The sequence below is a fragment of the Chenopodium album genome, chromosome 5, assembly GCF_948465745.1.
Source record: "Chenopodium album chromosome 5, dcCheAlbu1.1, whole genome shotgun sequence".
NCBI classification, from domain to species: domain Eukaryota; kingdom Viridiplantae; phylum Streptophyta; class Magnoliopsida; order Caryophyllales; family Amaranthaceae; genus Chenopodium; species Chenopodium album.
The window spans coordinates 58,879,756-58,899,619 of NC_137838.1; the positions used below are offsets into that span (position 1 = coordinate 58,879,756).

The 19,864-nt window shown below is 36.2% G+C and overlaps 1 protein-coding gene across 2 annotated transcripts; it reads right to left on the minus strand.

The window, feature by feature from the left end:
- Window positions 1-4,992: 4,992 nt before the first annotated feature.
- Window positions 4,993-8,286, minus strand: LOC145630790 (adenosylhomocysteinase-like). Of its 2 annotated transcripts, XR_014112251.1 has the most exons (6): window positions 7,849-8,286; window positions 6,505-6,566; window positions 6,352-6,416; window positions 5,957-6,043; window positions 5,741-5,870; window positions 4,993-5,162 (listed from the first exon to the last, which is right to left on the minus strand). XR_014112251.1 is itself a non-coding variant. In XM_081682952.1 (3 exons), the coding sequence occupies exons 1-3, from the start codon at window positions 8,104-8,106 to the stop codon at window positions 6,371-6,373; spliced, it is 366 nt and encodes a 121-aa protein (XP_081539078.1). In that variant the 5' UTR covers window positions 8,107-8,286; the 3' UTR covers window positions 6,109-6,370. The 2 variants fall into 2 exon arrangements, 1 of the variants encoding a protein (XP_081539078.1); XM_081682952.1 differs by lacking the exons at window positions 4,993-5,162; window positions 5,741-5,870; window positions 5,957-6,043 and having other exon boundaries at window positions 6,109-6,416.
- Between the last annotated feature and the right edge of the window lie 11,578 nt (window positions 8,287-19,864).

Here is a 19,864-nt window from a genome sequence, read left to right on the forward strand (position 1 = left end):
CTGTCGCCAAACTATGACTCTGTCGCCGGACAACAGACGTTGTCGCCATGCGACAGAGCCATCGCATTGGCGATGGCACTATTTTCTCAGCGCTAGTTCCTACATGCCTCAACAACTTTATGTTCTTGAATTTTCCAGTTTTTCGCAGCGTTCTTTCGATTCTAGTTGTGAAAGATATTTCCCTAATTTCCTACGTGTAAAAAGCCTATGTTTTTTAAGCATTACGGATGGTCTATCTAATGCGGACCTTTTTATGCTCATGCCAATGATGTTAATAAAAAATACGAACATGAATACTTAAAAATTTTCGAGTCTCATCCACTCATTCTAAATTATTGCCAAAATAAATTTTAGGAATTAAAATAGAAATCCTCTCCAGTGGAGTCGCAAAAAAACTGTAGGGTATATTTCAAGCATCCATCACTTGAGCCCCATGCACTGTGATCATACACTTAAGCATGGTGGCGTCCAAAGGGAAGGAAGCTAGAGTAAAAGAGTCGACAACAAGTTTTAGGAACTTATAAACCGTTCAAAGGGTATAGGTTACACCCCTTCACGATCCATGAGATCTCTAACTCCATAGTGGTCTGGAACCATGACTGGATATTCGGGGATGAAGGTACAAATCCAACCTAAAAGATATTGAACCTGCCCTAATAATAGACCTCTACTTTATTCTTCTCATATTCATGCGCGCTTTCTGACTAACATACAATCAATAGATTAATCCTAAACCTATTTAATCTATGTTATCTGAATATTAATGCACAAACAAAACTGTTATTCGCGATCACTTGAATTATAATCATATTAGCCTAAACATGATTATTACTTATCTTCTTAAGCGTGATTACAAATACTAATCCCTTTAAACATGCAAGAGAGGCATGATCAAGCAATAACAATAATGATATCAAGCAACATAATAATAATAATCATCATTATAATAATAATCTCATGAAAGAATAATAATGATAGCAAGATCCTAGGCATGATACTAACAAGATTAATAACAAACCCTAGCATGTCACTAAGCCATAAAGATCAAAGCTTTAGCCCTAATATAATACTAACATGATAAAAAAAAGAATAGAAAGCAACCTAAACATGATACTAGAAACATACATGATATTAGAAATATTAGTTATTACCCTAAACATGTACTAGGAATCATAAAGACAGCCTAACATGATACTTGGAATTAAAGTAATCAAAGCATGATTTCTATATCAAAATAACAATTAAAGTAATTAAATTACTTACTTCGATGCCTCGTATCTCTTTCTAATAACCAAATACACACGTTAGTAACTTCAAGGAAAATAATAAATCAAACAATTAAATTAAATAATTGAAATAGAGATTTGGGACCAAACCCTCAGAAATTATCATCCTTTCATGTGTAGGGTGAAGGCAACTTCGAACTTGGATAGGTGTGTCTAGAACTAATGTATGCGGAATTTTGTAAAAGGAAAAGGTTTAGAAAGAGGGAGAAAGAATAAGCTTCTAGCTTAAGAGAGAGAAAGAATTAGAGAATTCTGGGTGATTGTTGGTGATTTTAAAACAGAGGCCAAGGACCCTATTTATAGAAAATAGTCCGAAAACCGATAGAAAAAAAAATCAAGTTCCATTCGTATTAAAAAACCTCTTGTCGCCAACGACAGGAACCAGCGCTAGACGACAGGCACCAGCGCCAGGCGACAGGCTTGTCACCTTGAGCCGAGTCAGAAATAAAACGCGCTTTATATGCGGAATCCTCTTCTTAATATGATTAAGCAGCAAATTCCATGTTTAGCAAATTAAAACCGGGTTTATCATAAAACACTTATTTTATTCCAAGTGAAACTCCTTAAAAATTTAATTATCAATCCTAATTCCATTATAATTTAAAAGAACCTTTTATATTATTCTAGAAGATTAAAGTCAATCCTAATGACTTTAGGAATAATAATTAATGTGAAATGCTAAACGTCGCTCCCATTTTACATACTAACGCTCTTTTTTTGACATGGAATGACAATATTGCCCTTTGTGTAATTTGTAGTGTATAATGGTATAATATCATTCCCGACCCCTCCATCTACTACCACGTGGTAAAAAAATCCCGACACTACCACATCCGACACCGGAAGCTTCGTCAGAGGATCTGTAAGTCGTCGTACTTTTTTTAAAAAAAAATTTTAAATAAAAAATCCGCCTAAAAAATTAGGATCCACCTAGGTGGATCCACTTAAAATTTCCAGATCCACCAAGGAAGATCTGGAAATTTTAAGTGGATCCACTTAAAAAATTAGGATCCACCTAGGTGGATCCTAAATTTTTGGGCGGATGTATGTTTTTTTTTTTTTAAAATTGATTAATTAATTGAAGTTTTATTATTCACACTTTCACTTCGCTCGATAATCAAATGACGTGAAAGGTATTCATCACTGGGTTTGGTTTTGGGGAGACACATTCGGGTGTGTACAAATACCGAGCCATAAGTCTACCTTCTTGCTTTGACCTGTTCTAGCTATTACTGTGTAGACACCCAAATGTATCTTCCTAATACCAAACCCAATGATGAATACCTTTTATGTCATTTGATTATCGAACGAAGTAAAAGTGTGAAAGGTCTAGTGATGTGTATGTTTTTATTAAAATATCTTTCTTACTGTTTTAACAAATGTTTCTTCTTTCACTCTATTTATGAAAATGTCCAATCCAGTTTGGTTTGGTCCATTATAATTAAGGGTCCAATAATGGTGTATTTAGATTGGGTTCTAAAAGACCTTTCCAACGATATATTATAAGCCCAATTCCGATGAATAATGAGGAAGTTATGGCCAAAATACTAAACTAGGCTCAAACCGGATTTTACCTACGGTGCAATGATCATGTGGAGGGTCTAAAAGGTTAATCCTATTCCTAAACTAATTAGGATTTATTATAAGATTCTATGAGTTTCTAAAAGATCTTAATTATCCTTTTTGAAAAGGTAAAATCAAAGAATTTGAAATTGAATAAAATTTTCCTTTTTTAAATCCTGATTCTATTCGAAATTAAAGATGTTCAATGACAGTCAGATATTATTTTTGTGCCTCATTATCTTTATCCAAATCTTATATGGTTGGATAGATCTTGATATTATCTTTCCAATGATATATTATAAGATTAATTTCGAGTTATAACGAAAAAGATATGAAAGAAATACGAAACTCTATCCAAAACTGATACCCTTCCACTATTTCGGCCATATCTTTTTATCTACAAAATATTTTAATCTGATTCTAATTGGATAGAAAATTAGACTTCATGAGATTTCCATCAACATATTATATGACTTATTGGACTTCTAGATCAAAAGATATGATAAAAACAAAATCCGTAAAAAAACTGTCCCAGCGCCAAACGATTGGTCTGTCGCCTGGCGCTAATACCTGTCGCCTAGCGCTGCTTGTCATATGGCGCTTACTCCTATTGTTGACAACAGGAGGTCTTTTATTCTGAATGGGACTCGAACTCTTTTCGTATCCTGAGCTATTTTTTTCTATAAATAGGGGTCGTATTTCCCCGTTTTTAATCATTCACAATCATCATCTCTCTCTATTCTCTCTCTAAAAGCTAGAAGCTTTCTTTCTTTGCATTCTTTTTCTATACCTTCCCTCTTTCAAAATTCCTCATACATTAGTTCTAGACACACCTAGCCAAATCCGAAGTTGCTTTCGCCCTAGACATGAAAGGTTTAATATTTATGAGGGTTTAGTCCCAAATCTCTATTTCAATTATTTAATTTAATTGTTTGATTTATTATTTTCCTTGAATTTACTAACGTGTGTATTTTTTTTTATTAGAAATAGGTACGAGGCATCGAAGTAAGTAATTTAATTACTTTATTGATTTTTTGATATAGAAATCATGCTTAGATTATTTTGTTGAATCCTTTATCATGTTAGGATGTTTTATTACCTCCTAGTATCATGTTTAGGGTTAACTAATATTTATGTTATTTTAGATTTTAACACCTGCTAAAAACCCGAAAATGGTTTTTAACACCTCAAAAAAAAAAAAATGATTTTAACACCACCCAAATTTCAAAAAATTGGGTATTACCACCACGTAACTGATTCCGTTTACAAATCCGTTAAGTAGGGTCATATAGACACGTGTCGCTTTGTTATTGGCCAAAAAAATAAAAAAATAATAAAAAATTAAAAAACAAAAAATAAAAATTTTAAAAAAAAAATTAAAAAAAACCTAAAACTACCCCAGCCACCCCAGCCCCACCCACCGCGCCACCACCGGCGTCCCCAAACCCACCCCTTACCGGCGTCCCAGAGAATCGCCCGGCGCCGGAGACCCCACCCCCACCACCCTTTCCTCCACCTACGGCACCCCACCCCTTCCCTTTCCCCATTTTCATTTCCCGATCCACCACCCCGAAACCACCCTAAACGCCCCCTCCCCCGGAAAACGCCCCTCCTCCCCTTCCTCCTCCCCCGGAAACGCCCTCCTTCTCCTTTCCCCCTCCCTTAATCGATTCCCTACTACCCCAAGCGAAACCCTAAAACCCGTTTAGGGTGGTTTCGGGGTTGTGGGTCGGGAACGAAAATGGGGAAAGGGAAGGGGTGGGGTGCGTAGGTGGAGGAAAGGGTGGTGGGGGTGGGGTCACCTGCGCCGGGCGATTCACTGGGACGCCAGACGCCGGAAGGGGGTGGTTTGGGGACGCCGGTGGTGGCGTGGTGGGTGGGGCTGAGGTAGTTTTAGGTTTTTAATTTTTTTTTAATTTTTTTAAACAAATAAAATAGTGACACGTGTCACTGTGGACCACATTTAACGGAATTTTTTAACAGAAACCGTTAAGTGGTGGTAATACCAATTTTTTGAAAATTTGTATGGTGTTAATACCCATTTTTTTTTTGAGGTGTTAAAAACCATTTTCGTGTTTTTAGCAGGTGTTAAAATCTAAAATAACCTAATATTTATGATATTATGTATGTTTATGATGCTTCCTATTTCTTTCCTAAGCCTTCTTTGTTGGAAAAATTCTTGTTCAAGAGCTTCATCAAGCTTTTCGTGAATAACAATTCTCGGAGTCTCATTTCCACATATGCTCAAATCTTCTGCTTCCTCAGTACATCCTATTTCTTGAGCCATAGTCACCACTTCCTTTTCAACTGAACCTAAGGAATTGGTTGAAAAAAAGGTCAATGATCATTCATATATAATACAATATTATGTTCCTAAAGACATAACACGACAAACATGTAAACTCATACAAATGGAAAAAGTAAATAAATAAATCAAGAGTTTTAGAATTCTCAATTAATGGAAAAAAATAATTATCACATAGCTTTTCCGATTGGAATAGAATATCCTTCTGCGGGGTAATATTCAAAACAACACTTTTATCATCATGTTTCAAGTGAAATTCATGCTCGTTAAGAACGGCAATAGTATCAACTTCTGGATTGTGCTCACACTGCTCAGATACCTCAGTGCAGACACTTCCAACATTAAAGCATGATACAACATTTCTGGTACACGATGTCTCAGACATTTCTCTAGCTCTATCCTCAACATATTATATTGATCATCAAAAGTAAAGATAATTTCAGAAAGTTTACATTGTTGAAACTACTTTTATTGATCTTTGCCTTATTTACCCATTGTTTGAAATTATAGCAGAGACGACACTGTTTACTGTGACTAAAGAAGGAGCAGTTGCTCCAAAGCCCCTATAGAATGTACGGGAACGTACCCATTGTGGGGTGCCCATATCTTCATATCTGTTTCTGTGTCAAAAGTAGCTTCCTTAGTTGCAGGCTTCATACAGTGAGTAAACCCAACTTGACATTCTCCAAAATACTTATTCCCCCTTGATGAATTCACTGGAAAAAATACCCCTTAAAACCTCAATTAATTAAACAGGTATTGCCTTACTAGCATAAAAGAATGAGATTAGAACAATTATTACCATTTGAATCTGCTGGACGAATGTTATGCAAATAAGTTAAAGATGGACTACGCATTAGACCATAAGAACGAGGCCAAAGATGTTCTCCTAATAAGCACCAGACAGATAAAATGTCAAAATCAATCATATAACATGGGAAATTGCATTAAACTACGATGGGGAAATTAAAGTTGGTTTCATGTGCTTAGGCTAGTGTAAAGCAATGGATTTTTAGAGAAACATGTGCATTTAAAATCTGTGGTAGAAACTAGGAAATGTTATAAATTCAATAACTAAACTTCAAGTGCACAGAGCTGCACAAAAAGATGATGTATTTTAATATTTAACATTGTATCAACCACGATGGGTTACAAAGAAGCAAAAGATGCACCAAAAGAGCCAGGGGAATCACTCACTGTTCTAGCCTTCAGGTTTTCAAGATAAATGCTTTGGCGGAACTCTAGACGAGTAGATTTCAACTCTGTACAGGAAAAGTCAGCAATAACTTCATCTAAAATTGTATATTTCAACTATAGAACATTCAGAAAAATACTAATAAGAGAACTTACATCCTATATGACGCTTCTAGCTTATCAATATCTGCATCAAGAATCTTAAGAGCATCCCATACCTAATTTAAGGCTGACAATCTTCAGTTCCACAGATATTCATACATAAACAAATAGCACAAACACATAACCACCTCTTTATACGACAATGAGTGATGCCCTGCTATGATGGAGTTCAATTTTCTGCTTAAAGCTTTACCTTTTAGATGGTCAATGCCAGAGTAATAAGTTTTAACATCTTCACAAGCGTACCTAACCAGATATGGTGAATGGTCTTGGGCATTAACTTTTGAGCTAAGGGAAAGTAAGTATATGGTGATAATCTAGGAAGCCAATCTCGGCATATTGCCATGGATGCAAGAGAATGTCCACTTCAAAAACACCCTAGAGATGATAACAATTATACTTTCAAAGCGATATCATACCATGCTCTCGATTAACAACTAATAAAACAACATAAATCCGATACCATTCTACATTCCATGAAAGCATAATTCAGTTCAAAATAACATTTGGCAAATCTTTTTAAGTTTTAATAACTTGTTAAACTTTGATTTTTCAACAGCAACCAATGCATACAACATTAAGAATTCATTCCCATTTGCACAAAAAACCTTGAAATCCCCACTTGCACAAAAAACCTCGCATTTCGAATTACTGAAAAGCACTAACCTTGATCAATCAAACAAAATCACATTCCAGATTTCACATGTGTTCAATGACTTTTATCACATGAACTTCTAACTTAGGTCCAAATGATCAATCATCATTTCTACCACCTATACCTCAAAAACCTACATGTACGAGATGCTCATTCCATACCCTAAGCCGTCCTTTTGACAAAATCAATACAATATAGTTCTATAATACCACCATTTAATCATCCATTTTAATATTAATTAATTCCCCCATAATTCTACAAGATCTGAGATCTTAAGAATCCAGAAATGAATAACCCATTTCGAATTGTTTATTGCACAAATTAAACACTTATTCATTTTAAACTCTAATTATATACCAAATCCACAAAAAATGATTAAATAATTTAAGTATGTACCACCAATTTTATCATTAATCAACTAACCCACAATTCTTAAAATCATAAAAAAAAGATCTGAGGTCTTAAACCCTAGAAAAAACAATCCATTTCGAATAAAAAATTCTACAACTCAATCATTTACTCATTTCATTAAAATCATCACAACATGAATCAAACCCAACAAGATCCAATCCACAAAAACAATAAAACCCCATTTAAGATATAAAAATTTCCAAAATCAAGGGCAAATCACAGATAGAAAAAGGGGATTAAATAAAAAAATGACGAGATAAATGAAATTATACCTGGGTAGAGAAGATGTTGCAAGAACACCAATGAACTTCAGCACCAAGAGCAGTAAGAGTCTCAATAAGAACAGCAGTTTGAATAGTCATTTGAAGATATCTAGTTCTTAGCACCTTAAAACGGTTGAGAAGGACCAAATTCAGCACGACAAGACATAAGTCCAGGAATTTCGACTTCAGCAAGCTCGATTTCATGTCTTTAACCTTGTACTCTCTTCCATAGGTGGTCTTCTCGACAGATAATGGAGTCGCCGCCATTGTTGTTGAGCTCGAAGAATAGGAAGAGAGTGAAGAAGAAGGAGATATGAGCAGTGTTGACTATTGAGTAGAAATAGTGAATGATTTGAGGAGAGAGAAAGAGAAGATGAGTGAGGAAGAAGAGAAATGCGAAAAGAGAGAGTGATTTGAAGAGAGAGAAAGAGAAGAGAAGTGAGGAAGATATGCGGCTAGGGAAGTGGCCTGGGAACAAATCTTTAACCCTAAAGAGTTATTTAGTTGTGACGGGCTTTATATTTGTCTGTTACAATTAATAACTTTTCGTAAAAGGCATTTATTTTCCCGTTACAATTATTAATTATTCGTAACGGACATTTGTTTGCCCGTTACAAATAAGTTTTTCCGTAACGATCAAATATTTTGCCCGTTACAATTACTCTTTTTGTAACAAATTATATCATGCCCGCTACAAATAGGGTGTTACAAATGACAATTTTTCCACTAGTGCTTTTTTGTTTGTTGAGTAAAAGTGGATTACGCCGAAATGGCTAGGTGGGTTGACTATGTTTAACAATTTTTTATAATTTGGAAGTTTAACGGAATTAAAGGTCAATTTGTGACGTGATCACCATTGTCATAAATAAGATTAAAAGTGAATTGATGTATGATTGTTATGTATGGTCTACTAGAATGAGTCGGCTATTAATTAAATTTGTAATCACGTAAAGTGAAACATGGATGAGCTAATAAAACTCTGGAAAGTGTGCACTTCTAGAGTATTGACAATTATGGGTTGGGGTACACGGTGGTAGCCCGTGGCTTTCCGAGGTTTGTTTGATCAACATGTCCTCTTCTCTTTTGGTATTTACATTTTTATTTGATAATGAAAGTTAGATGGGATCCTAGACTAACTTTGTGAGAATGAAATTGTGCCCATTCTTGCATTGCGTCAACCTTTTAATTTAATTGTCATTTGGGACCAAAATGATTTGGTGGGTTGGACAACCTCGTCTATTTCTTACTCTAAATTAAATTAATCAAACTAAATATAAAGAGTCAAGTGCTGGGAACTGGTTAGTAAGTATATGAGTTAGTTGAATTGTTTAAGTGTGGAGTCTTGATTAATGAATTCATGTTGTATGTTTATTTACTTTAATTAATTTAGCATGCTAGGTTTTGTACGTTGTAGCTTGTATGTACTCAGCTTTGCTGAATGCGTGCTTTTGTGTGTGTTAATTTTGGTCATGAACTTTGTTTTTCAATGACCCTTTGATAATCCAATTATTACACATATTATTAGGGAGCAGTATTGCACATGCTAGCTTGATTATGTGAAGTTTAGGGATTTGGCATATGCATTGTCAAGGGATTGGTGTGATTGAGAGTATTCGTTCTTTGTGTTGAACTTATTTATGTTTTACTATTTCAATTATGTTTTGGGATTTTGAATTTTGGTTTTAATAAGGGCCTTTATGGTTCCAATTTGTAAGCTTTGACTTATTGGTTTTCTAAATTACATTATTTTAAGATTTAAGCCAGTTTTTCTGCTGCGATACTTTGATAAAGCCTTAACGTTTTAACATGTGGCGGTAACATGCCAATGGTTCTCCACTATTTTATTTAAATTAAGTGGTTTGGAAATAGGAGAATTATTGGGGTGTTACATAAGTCAAATAAGAAAGACTCTAGTAGAGACTTTCAACCATATCACACAGCAAACAGTTTAGCAAGACTCGGTGAAACTAGATGAGCTAAAACGTAACGTGGATGGAAAAAGGTTGAGAATCATTCTACAATTAAATCAATCATATACGCTACGATATGGAATCGCCAGGCCACACTACTTACTTGCTTAAAGCATATGAAGTATGTATATAGTACCAATGAACCTGAATCTATGTAACAGATCGTTAGATTATGGTCAAGAACATCCAAAGTACTTGGATAAGTAACATAATGATTTCTTGACTTGTGGAAACAAATACAATTTGAGAATTGATGTTGCAAGCACAAACCTTAAAAAGGATTAGATCCTTAACAAGGAAATCGTTTATAAGAACGAGCTAATTAATGTAGACATCTACTTTTGGCCTCCTGTCCCGACAGGAAGTGCAATGACGATAAATAAAACCATCTTCGTGTTGGATCAAAATGAAGAATAATTATGGATGACTGGCTAAACTGCAAAGGCACGAAAAGACTAGCCTAACCCAAAAACAAATACAAAATGGTCTAATCAACTAAACCCAATCATAATTAGGCTTAATCCCGTGCTTAAGACCCAACAATGACGAATTTAGAGGCGCCTAAGTTAAATTTAATGTTGCCGCAGAAAACGCCACGCGCATATCAATGAGTCGCGCTAGTCTGGGGATGCGCTCACAGAAGATTCAGAATTTCATAAAAATATAAAATCGAATCTTACCATAATGCCGCGCTCAAGACATCCAGTTGCGCTGCCCATAGCAGCGCAACTAAATCACTTACGCTGGGATGACCTCATCCAGATGCGCTGACAAGGGGCAGAACTAGGTCGTCATCTAATTCTCCCTTTGTTAAACTAAATTTATAAACACTTAACAAACCTTATACAAGTATGCGGTAAGTCAAGGGTGGAACCCAAAGGAATGAATAGGAACTATGTTATAGTCTATTGTCAAGCTAAATCGAAGGATATCAATGGTTGAGGTTGGTAACTAGGATATCAAGAATCAAGACAAATCAAAGAATTCAATCAATATGCTAAACACGAGGGATATAGGTTCCACAGTACATGCCAGCTCAACAATTATGCTAATTGATAGATCACTCAATTGATTCAAACATTGCAAGGGACAAGCAATAGTTGCAACCAAAAGTTATCTCCTATAAACCAAGCTAGGGTTCACTATGAATGGCTAACAAGGAGAATCACAATCAAATTCAATCAATTAAAGAAATTCTCAAATCAAGGGTTCATGTCATTGAAATTTGCAATGCAATCTAGATTAATCTTATAGGTTGATCACTCCTAGTCTAATTAATCACATGCACAACTATGTCAACCAATTTAATTGCAACAATTCAATCAATCAATGATCATCAACTAGCAAAAATCATCAATCAAGCATGCTTCCCCTTCTCCCTAGCAACTAATGTACTCACTAATCATGGTAAAATTGAAAGACAAAACAAATTCATTCACAAACATATTCATTTCAAGCTAAATCAAAAGGAAAAATCAATCAATCAACAAATTCTCAAATCTAAAACAAAATCCAAACCAAACATTCAAGCATTAAAGAAAATTGCAATTGAAGTAAATTCAAAGGAAAGAAATCTCACAAACTTTCATTGATATGAAGAAGAAATCCAAACTTGATTGAAGAAGCAATGTTGAAATACAAATTAAATTCAAGAATTACAATCTCTACTTTCTCTCGAACTTCTCTCTAGTTTCTCTCTAAAAAAACTAAGCAAATGAAATATTATCTAAAAGTTAGCCTTAAAAAGGATTTACAAGAGTATTTATAGACAAAGAAGAAAAACTGATCGGCCACGCCCTCTCCAAGAATATTCCGCGGGCGCGGAGAAATGGGTACGGAACCCATAACTAACTCCGCGGGCAATTTGAGCATGACCCTCGCCCGCGGATACTGTAGCCCTCGCCCTCGGAGAAGATACCCACGCCCGCGGCTAAGGGCGCGGCAGATGCCCTGTTCCAAGTGAAAACAGGGGAGCCGCGGTCTCTCAAATTGGAGTGGTCTCTCCATATTCTTCACGTCCGCGGCTAGACCACGGCCAGGGCGCGGAGAGTTCCTGCCTAAAATTCATCAAGTTGATGCACTTTACCCGCGCCTGCGGCCCTCAGGACCCGCGCTCGCGGCAATGAATAGATGCAGAGCGCCCTCTCCGAGCCCTCTCCAAGAGGCTTGAATCTCCTTTGCTTAGCTCTTTTTGCTCCTCTTGATTCCTTTGCAAAGCTAACTCCTTAAGCACCTACAAAAGTAACCAAAGAGAGAATATAGAAGAGAAAAGGAGCAATATAAAAGAGAAACATGAAGAAAACCACATAAAGGAAAGTAAAACACGAAGAAAGAAGAAATAGAGAAACTAAAGGATAAAAGACCAAAATCATAAAAGAAAACCATGAAAAATAAAGAGAAAACATCCTAAAATACTACCCTATGAGTGCCATAAATGACACTCATCAAATTCCCCCAAGCTAGAATTTTTCTCGTCCCGAGCAAAGCAAAAGCTAAAAAGGAAAAAGGAGGGGTTATTTAGAAAAGAAAAAAAGAGATAAAGAATATACACTAAGACTCACTAGCGTAGGAATCACGGTTGTTTTTAGCTACAACAAGCCCTTTAAACCCCAAAGTCGCCTATGAGGACGAGTGAGGTCTTGTAAGGGTTTCCTAAGAGCTTAACCCACAACTCTTTGGAAATAAAATGAGGAAAAATCATTTAAAAAGAAAAGAAGGTAAAACAAAAATTCAAACAAATAGCTCTTGACAAGGACCCTCACAAACGGTTAAATGCAAATGAATGAACACTTTTCTATATGAAATGGGTATGCATGCTTCAAGATATTCACGGTTGATTGAAACATAATGCATGCTAAACATAGAGAACTAATGAGGCGCAATCCACTTTCATCCTAACCAATCTAGCCGCGTTCTCCACATGGTTTCAAATATTCCCTTAGTAAGAGTCTCTATGGTTCCTCGAAGAAACCGGAAAAAGAGTAGAATTTGAGGGTTTCTCGACATCTTGACCTTGCATCCCTTTTCCTTAGGCTTTAACTCATAATTCCCTCCCTTAGTATATGACTCAACCACTAGGTCGAAAGGACTTTCCCAAAGGTTGTAACGTAAGGGAAAAAGGTTAGGGGTAGGCTAAAATTTTAAAATTTGGTGGTATCCCTAAAAGTGAAGCAAAGAACGGGCCCTTTCTTAGAATCACAATCAAGTAGTCACTAAACAAAAACAAACTAACACCCTCAAGCTTATTCACAGCTATATCCATAAGTATATATACAAAATGCGTAACGCTTCTCCCCCAAGCTAAAAGGAAGCATTGTCCTCAATGCTTGAAAAGGGAAAAGAAATTACATCAAAATAATTTTGAATTTTCTCATTTTCACTTCTCTTTTTATTTATTTATTTAAAAGCAATTGTCCATCTCTACTAGAATTCGGTTAAATTGCGACCGTTTTTCTACGACCGGCAAGAAAACGGTCGCAATATATGATATTTGCGACCATTTTTTCATGGTCGCAATATTACGAATGCTTTGAAATGGTCGCAGATTCGAACTGATTTGCGGCCATTTTTATCCTTTTAAACAGTCGCAAAGATGTTTGAACAATTAAAAATAATTCTAAATTAAAATAACTTTTTTGCGATCGTCATAGACGGTCGTAATTATATGATATTTGTGACCGTTTTTTTCACGGTCGCAATATACGACTGTTTTTGAAACGGTCGCAGATTCGGACTGATTAGCGACCGTTTTTTATCCTTTTAAACGGTCGCAAAGATGTTTGAACAATTAAAAATAATTATAAATTAAAATAACTTTTTTGCGACCGTCATAGACGGTCGTAAAGGCGGTCGCAGAAGGGTTTTAAATTTTAATAAAATAATACAGTATAAAACGACCCTTATTCTCAAAACCCTAAGTCGTTTCTCCTCACTTTACTCACTAGCTGCACGCCGCTCTCCCTCCAACTTCTTTTCTCTCTCCTCTCTCCTCCTCTTTCTTTTTGTTTCTTCCTTTTCCTTTCTTATGATCCTCCATCTCCTTCTCTTTCCTTTCTCCTTCCTCTCCATTTTTGTTCTCCATTTTCACATCTCTAAATTCGTTCTCTATTTTTGTTCCAATTTTCGCATCTCCATATCATTTCAGAACGAGTCAAGTTTATTTCCTCTTCTCCGGCAGCGTCGGTGTGGTGTTTCTGAGTTTGGAAACTCCTCCCTAACAGTACATATTTCTCCATGTTTGGTGCTTAGCTGGTGTTGATATCTAGTTCATGGTTTTTGATGTCAAATTCGACCATGAAAAATCTAGATCTAGACTTTTCATGGTCGAATTTGGCCTTATTAAACCAAATAAGAGGTGAAGTTCGAAGCCAATTTGGGGTTTGAGGTATGTTTCTTTGTTTTTGTGAATTTTTAGTCTCGTTTATGGCTGATTTTCATTTCGTTTTGGTTGATTTTGGTTAATTTTTGTGGTTTGTTTTTGGTCTATTTTTTTTAGTTTGATTTGATGTAAGTGTTTCTGGTTTGATTTAATTTTGGTTGTTTTTTATTTGATTTTTGTGGTTCATTAATGTTGATTTTTTTTTGTTTACTTTTTGGATTTGATTTTCGTTAATTTTAGTGGGTTTAATTTTGTTTGATTTTTATGTTCGAACTGTTAATTTTGTTTATGGGTAGATTTATTGGTGGTTGATTGGGGTTTACTGGGAGTGAAGGTGTATTCCAGGTGGTGTTTAAGGGTCGGTAAAGGTGGGTAGTGGTGGTGGGTAAAGGTGGTTTAGGTGGGTAAAGGTGATTTGGGCAGGCTGGCTGTGAAGTACAAGACGTGGGTGGTGTGCTTTTTCTTTTCTTTTTTTTTTTTTGTTTTTTAAAAATTTTAGCGACCGCTTATGACGGTCGCAAATTCCCAGATTTGCGACCGTAAAAATAACGATCGCAAATTTCCATATTTGCGACCGCCAAAAAAGTTGGTCGCAATTATAAATATTTGCGACCGTTTCCCACACGGTCGTTGTAAATAAGAAAAACGGTCGCAAAATAATCTGCGACCGTCAGTCGGTCGTAATAATTTTTTTTTTGCGACCAAATGAATAACGACCACCCGTTACGACCGTTGGCGGTCGCAATTATTTTCAACGACCGTTTTTTCTATATTCAGCGACTGTTAGAGGCGGTCGCAAATTGGCCGAATTATAGTAGTGCATGCCTCTTTAACTTAGGACGGCTTTTACAATTTTTGCATTTGCATTGTCCTTGCCTTTTGTTTTACTTTGCACGGATTTTTCTTTATTCACTTGTCATTATTTACACAAATATCACAACATAAACTTGTTTTCAAGAGAACCAAATATCCAAACTTCATCACCACAAACTCCAACAATAATGATCAATTGCTTCACAAAAACCAAAAATGGAAACGAAAATGAAACAAAAGGCTCAAGATCTAAAGATGTGGCTTGAAAAGAAGGGAAAAGGCTCAAATGGTTAGCAAGAAGGCAGATGTAAACCCAATGAACTAAAAAGAAAGAAAATCCTAGAAATGAAAAATTACCACCCCGAAAAGTTGCCTTTGTCCTTCCTAGTTGGTTTGGTCTCGTATTTGAGAATTATGAGTCAAGATTCAAGATTAGGTATGCAAAGGTCAAGGATCTATGCCGCACAATCAAAACATGATGAAGGCTTGAAAAAGAAAAACCTCACACGGTTGTAGCAAAAACTTACTAAAGGTGTCAAATCCACCTAAGGAAGCAACTCCGTCTTACCACAAACCTAGAGAATACGGATTCAAGGCCCCAAAAGTTCTAGAACGCTACCTTAGCTTACCCTATCCTAGAGTCAACCGCAAATACTCTCAAAGCATGCACACCAATAAAACATAGGAAAGCATACATTCAAAGGAAAAATTCCGAGTTGTAGAATGTCCAAATATAAGAGCTAAACAAGCAAAAAGAAAAAGAATAGCCTAAAAAATGTTTTATTTTTATTTGAAAGAAAGAAAAGAACTATAAATCAAAATAAAGAGAGAAAAGCACAAGAATGCAAGCAATCAAAAGTAATACCCAATCGTCAAACAAGCGGTCATTCGGCAACAACGCCAATGACCCCAAACATACTAGGTGTTACAAAGCAAACATCCTCGAACCATTCAACTCATCCTAAAGCTAATCTTAATCTATGCAACCAAGAAAAGAAAGGGAAGAGAAATAGAAAGATCACACCGGACGCCAAAGCTATGCTACATAATCAAGGTGAAAGAGCACCTTACGAACCGTTGAAATCCAAAGCATAAGCAATAGAGCAAGGTGAGAATTAAAGAACTATATAAAAAGAAAATTATTAGTAACGTCCAAACAAAATAAAAGAAGAAAAGAAATAAAATAAAATAATGAAAAAAAGGAAAAGCAAGTAGTAATAGCAACAGGAATAGTATCCAATGAGTCATTAGACCAAAACAGTAACAGGAAACACGATATCAGATAATCATCATCATGAATCATCATAACAGAGATATAGAGAAACTCATCAGACAGCGATCAGCGAATCAAACAACAAGGCCTATAGCCGGGCAGAGAAATCAACAAAAGCACAGCATCATCATCACAAAACCAAAGGACTCAGAGATCGATACCAAAAGCATACGAGACCATGAATTAACTACAAAAGCAAGGGGGGAAACGACGAAGCACACCAACAAACGACATAGAACACCCCCAAGCTTAAAATGGGCCACCCCCCCTAACTCTAAACCTAAAGACGTATAGGCAATAGAAAAACATCATATAAAGCACATAAGAAGGGGGGTAGCCATGGTAGTATCATTCCGCATTATGGTAAGGGGTAGAATGAGAACTCCCCTCACTGGTCTCCAACAAATGACTAGAGCTTGCCATCTCGCTCTTCTCCATGGGAGCCTTACCCCTTAACCGACTTTCCCTCCTAATTCTATCAACCTCAAAATAATGATACCAATCATCTAAGACCGGTTCACCCGACTTACCCTACCTACCAAAAGTCTCGGGGTCCGAAAAAGGAGAAGGATTAGCCGGATCATATGCATAATCACAACTATCGGGCCGCCTATAGTCGTAAGTGCCCGGGGTAGTGCCTATGATATAACTAGGGTGAACATGAGGGCCCTCCAATAAGGGTAACAAGGTCTAGGACCCACAGTAGGATCAAAAGGCTCCCATTGAGGGACAGGTCCTTGTTGGACCGGGAGATACGGGTAATTCACATAAGGCTCGATCTCCCACCTCCGAACATGCAAATCATACAATTGATACATATGATAGTCATAACCAAGATAAGGATGTTGCATAGAATGCATGGAGTACAACACGTTAGCAATAGAATAAAGCTTGGCATGAATGGTTGACATATCAAAGTAGAAGGAGTGGGAGAGGGGGAAAGAATAGGTGTACCTCCCGGTTTAACCGGGGGAAGAGAATGAGCATTCGATGAGCAAGCATTGGTTGAGCGACCTCTCGTACAATTTGTCCTTCGTCGGATAGAAGGATTAATATCTCGCACCGGGGGCCTCCAAGACAAGGAATCTCTCTCCTCGGGTCGGGTAGTTGCCTCCTTGCATGGGATGAGGAACCATTCCTTAAACTGAAAAACTTTCCAAATTTAAACATCATCCTTCCTAGTTCGATCGACGAACTTTTGATTCACAAGGACGGAGATGTTGAGGAAATAAGAGGGAGACTTTTCTCAAGGATCGATAATCGGGGGAAGCTCATCAAACAAAGTCTTGTAGTCATCATTAATACAAGAGCTAGGATAGAAATCATCCTTCCCAATTGGATGCACCCCGATAGGTGTAGGGAATATTTCAAGCACATATGGGTTTCAGAAAAGTGAGAAAAACTCAATCAGGAAGTAGAATCGAGCCAATAGTGCTAGAACTGGTCGAAATAATAATGCATATTTCTGGCTTGGTATTGGAAGAACGCAGCGCCAGCCAACAGGGACAGTCGCCCGGCGACAAAATTGTCGCTCGGTGACAGAGCCATATCTTCGGTGACAGGCTCTATTTTCTAGACGCTAGTTCCTACATGCCTCAGCAGCTTTCTGTCTTCTTAAATTTTCCGGTTTTTCGCAGCATTATTTCGATTCTAGTTGTGAAAGATATTCCTCAAATTTCCTACGTGTATGTAGACACTCATTTGTGTCTCCCCGAAACCAAACCGGTGATGAGTACCTTTCACGTCGAATCATAATCGAATGAAGTGAAAGTGTGGAAAGTCTAGTTTTGCGGATAGTTTTTAATTCTTTTCTTTCTCTCTGTTTTTTAAAACCTATTTTGAGGAAACAATCAATCCTGTTTGGTTTGGTCCATGGAAAGGGTCCAATAATAGTGTAGTTGTGTCGGGTTTGAAAAGAGCTTTCCAACGATATATTATAAGCCCAATTCCGATGAATAATGAGGAAGTTATGACCAAATTACTAAACTGGGCCCGGTTTGATATTTATGTGCGGCCCAATGATCTAGAGGAGGGCCTAATATTGATTTATCATTCCTAATGCAATTAGAATTGATTTTAGTCCTCTAGATTCTTCTAGAAGGTTCTTTTCATTCCTAATTTAATTAGCATTGATAAATTGACTTAGGTTGACTTTTTTTGGAGTTTTAATCAGAAAAAAAGAAGTGTTTTAAGGAAAATAAGATTTTACTCTTCTGTACGGCTAAATTCTATCAAAATTAAGAAAACGCGTGAAATTAGTTTCTAGCGCGTGACGACAGGATTAGCGTCTGGCGCTAATGCTTGGCGTTTGGCGCTAGCCTTAGCGCCTGGCGCTAATCTGTTTTATTCTCTTTCAAACTCTGATTTGTTTATCTATCCGTCCGGCTGATTTTCTCTATAAATAGCCTCCTAAAACCTCCATTTTGAATCATAAACTCTCTAGTTTTCTAATTCTCATCAAGAATCATCATCAACTATTATTTTCTTATTCTCTCTAGTTTTTCAAGATTTTTCTCTCACTAGCCTTTTTGCATACAAATTCCGCATTCACAAGATCTAGAAACACCTAGCCAAGTTTGAAGTTGCCTTTGCCCTAGACGTGAAAGGTTTTTATTTCTGAGGGTTTGGTCCCAAATCCAGTCTAAACTTTCTTTAATCTCTCTTTTAATTATTAGATTTAATTGTTTAATTTTTATTATTTTCCTTGAAGTTACTAACGCGTGTATTTTGTTATTAGAAATAGATACAAGGCATCCAAGTCAATGCTCTAATTGTTTGCATTGATATTTTGATATAGAAATCATGTTTAGGTTATTATTTTGATTCCTAGTATCATGTTTAGGGTAATTTATAATATCAAGTATGATTAAAAGAATGCTTCCTAGTATCATGTTTAGGATAAAGAATAAGTTCCTTAAATCAATTGTGATTCCTGCGATGCTTCATATATATCTTCCTAATATTCATGTTAGTATCATGTTAGGGATATATCTTTGATTTTTAATGTTTAATGACATGCTAGGGTTTGTTATTAATCTTGTTAGTATCATGCCTTGGATCTTGATTGCTATTATTATGCTTTAACATGAACATGATTATGATTATTATGATTTTATGATGATTATTATTATTGTTATGATTATTATTATGTTGCTTGATACGTTATTTATTGTTATTGCTTGATCACGCCTTTATGCATAAAGGGAATTGGTACTTGTAATCACTCTTAATAAGATAATTAATAATCTTGTTTAGGGTTAATATGATTATAATTCAAGTGATCGCCAATAATAATTTTGTTTGTGCATTAATATTCAACCAACATATATAAACATGTTTAGGGTAAACCTATTGATTGCATGTTAGTCAGAAAGCGCACATGAATACGATCAGAATAAAGTAGAGGCCTATTATTAGGGAGAGTTCAATCTCTTTTAGGTTGGATTTGTACCTTCATCCCCGAACTACCAGTCATGGTTCCAGACCTATTGGAGTTGACGATCTGCTGGATCGTTAAGGGGTGTAACCTTCACCTCGTGAACGGTTTACAAGTACCTAAAACTTGTTGGAGACTCTTTTGCTCTAGCTTCC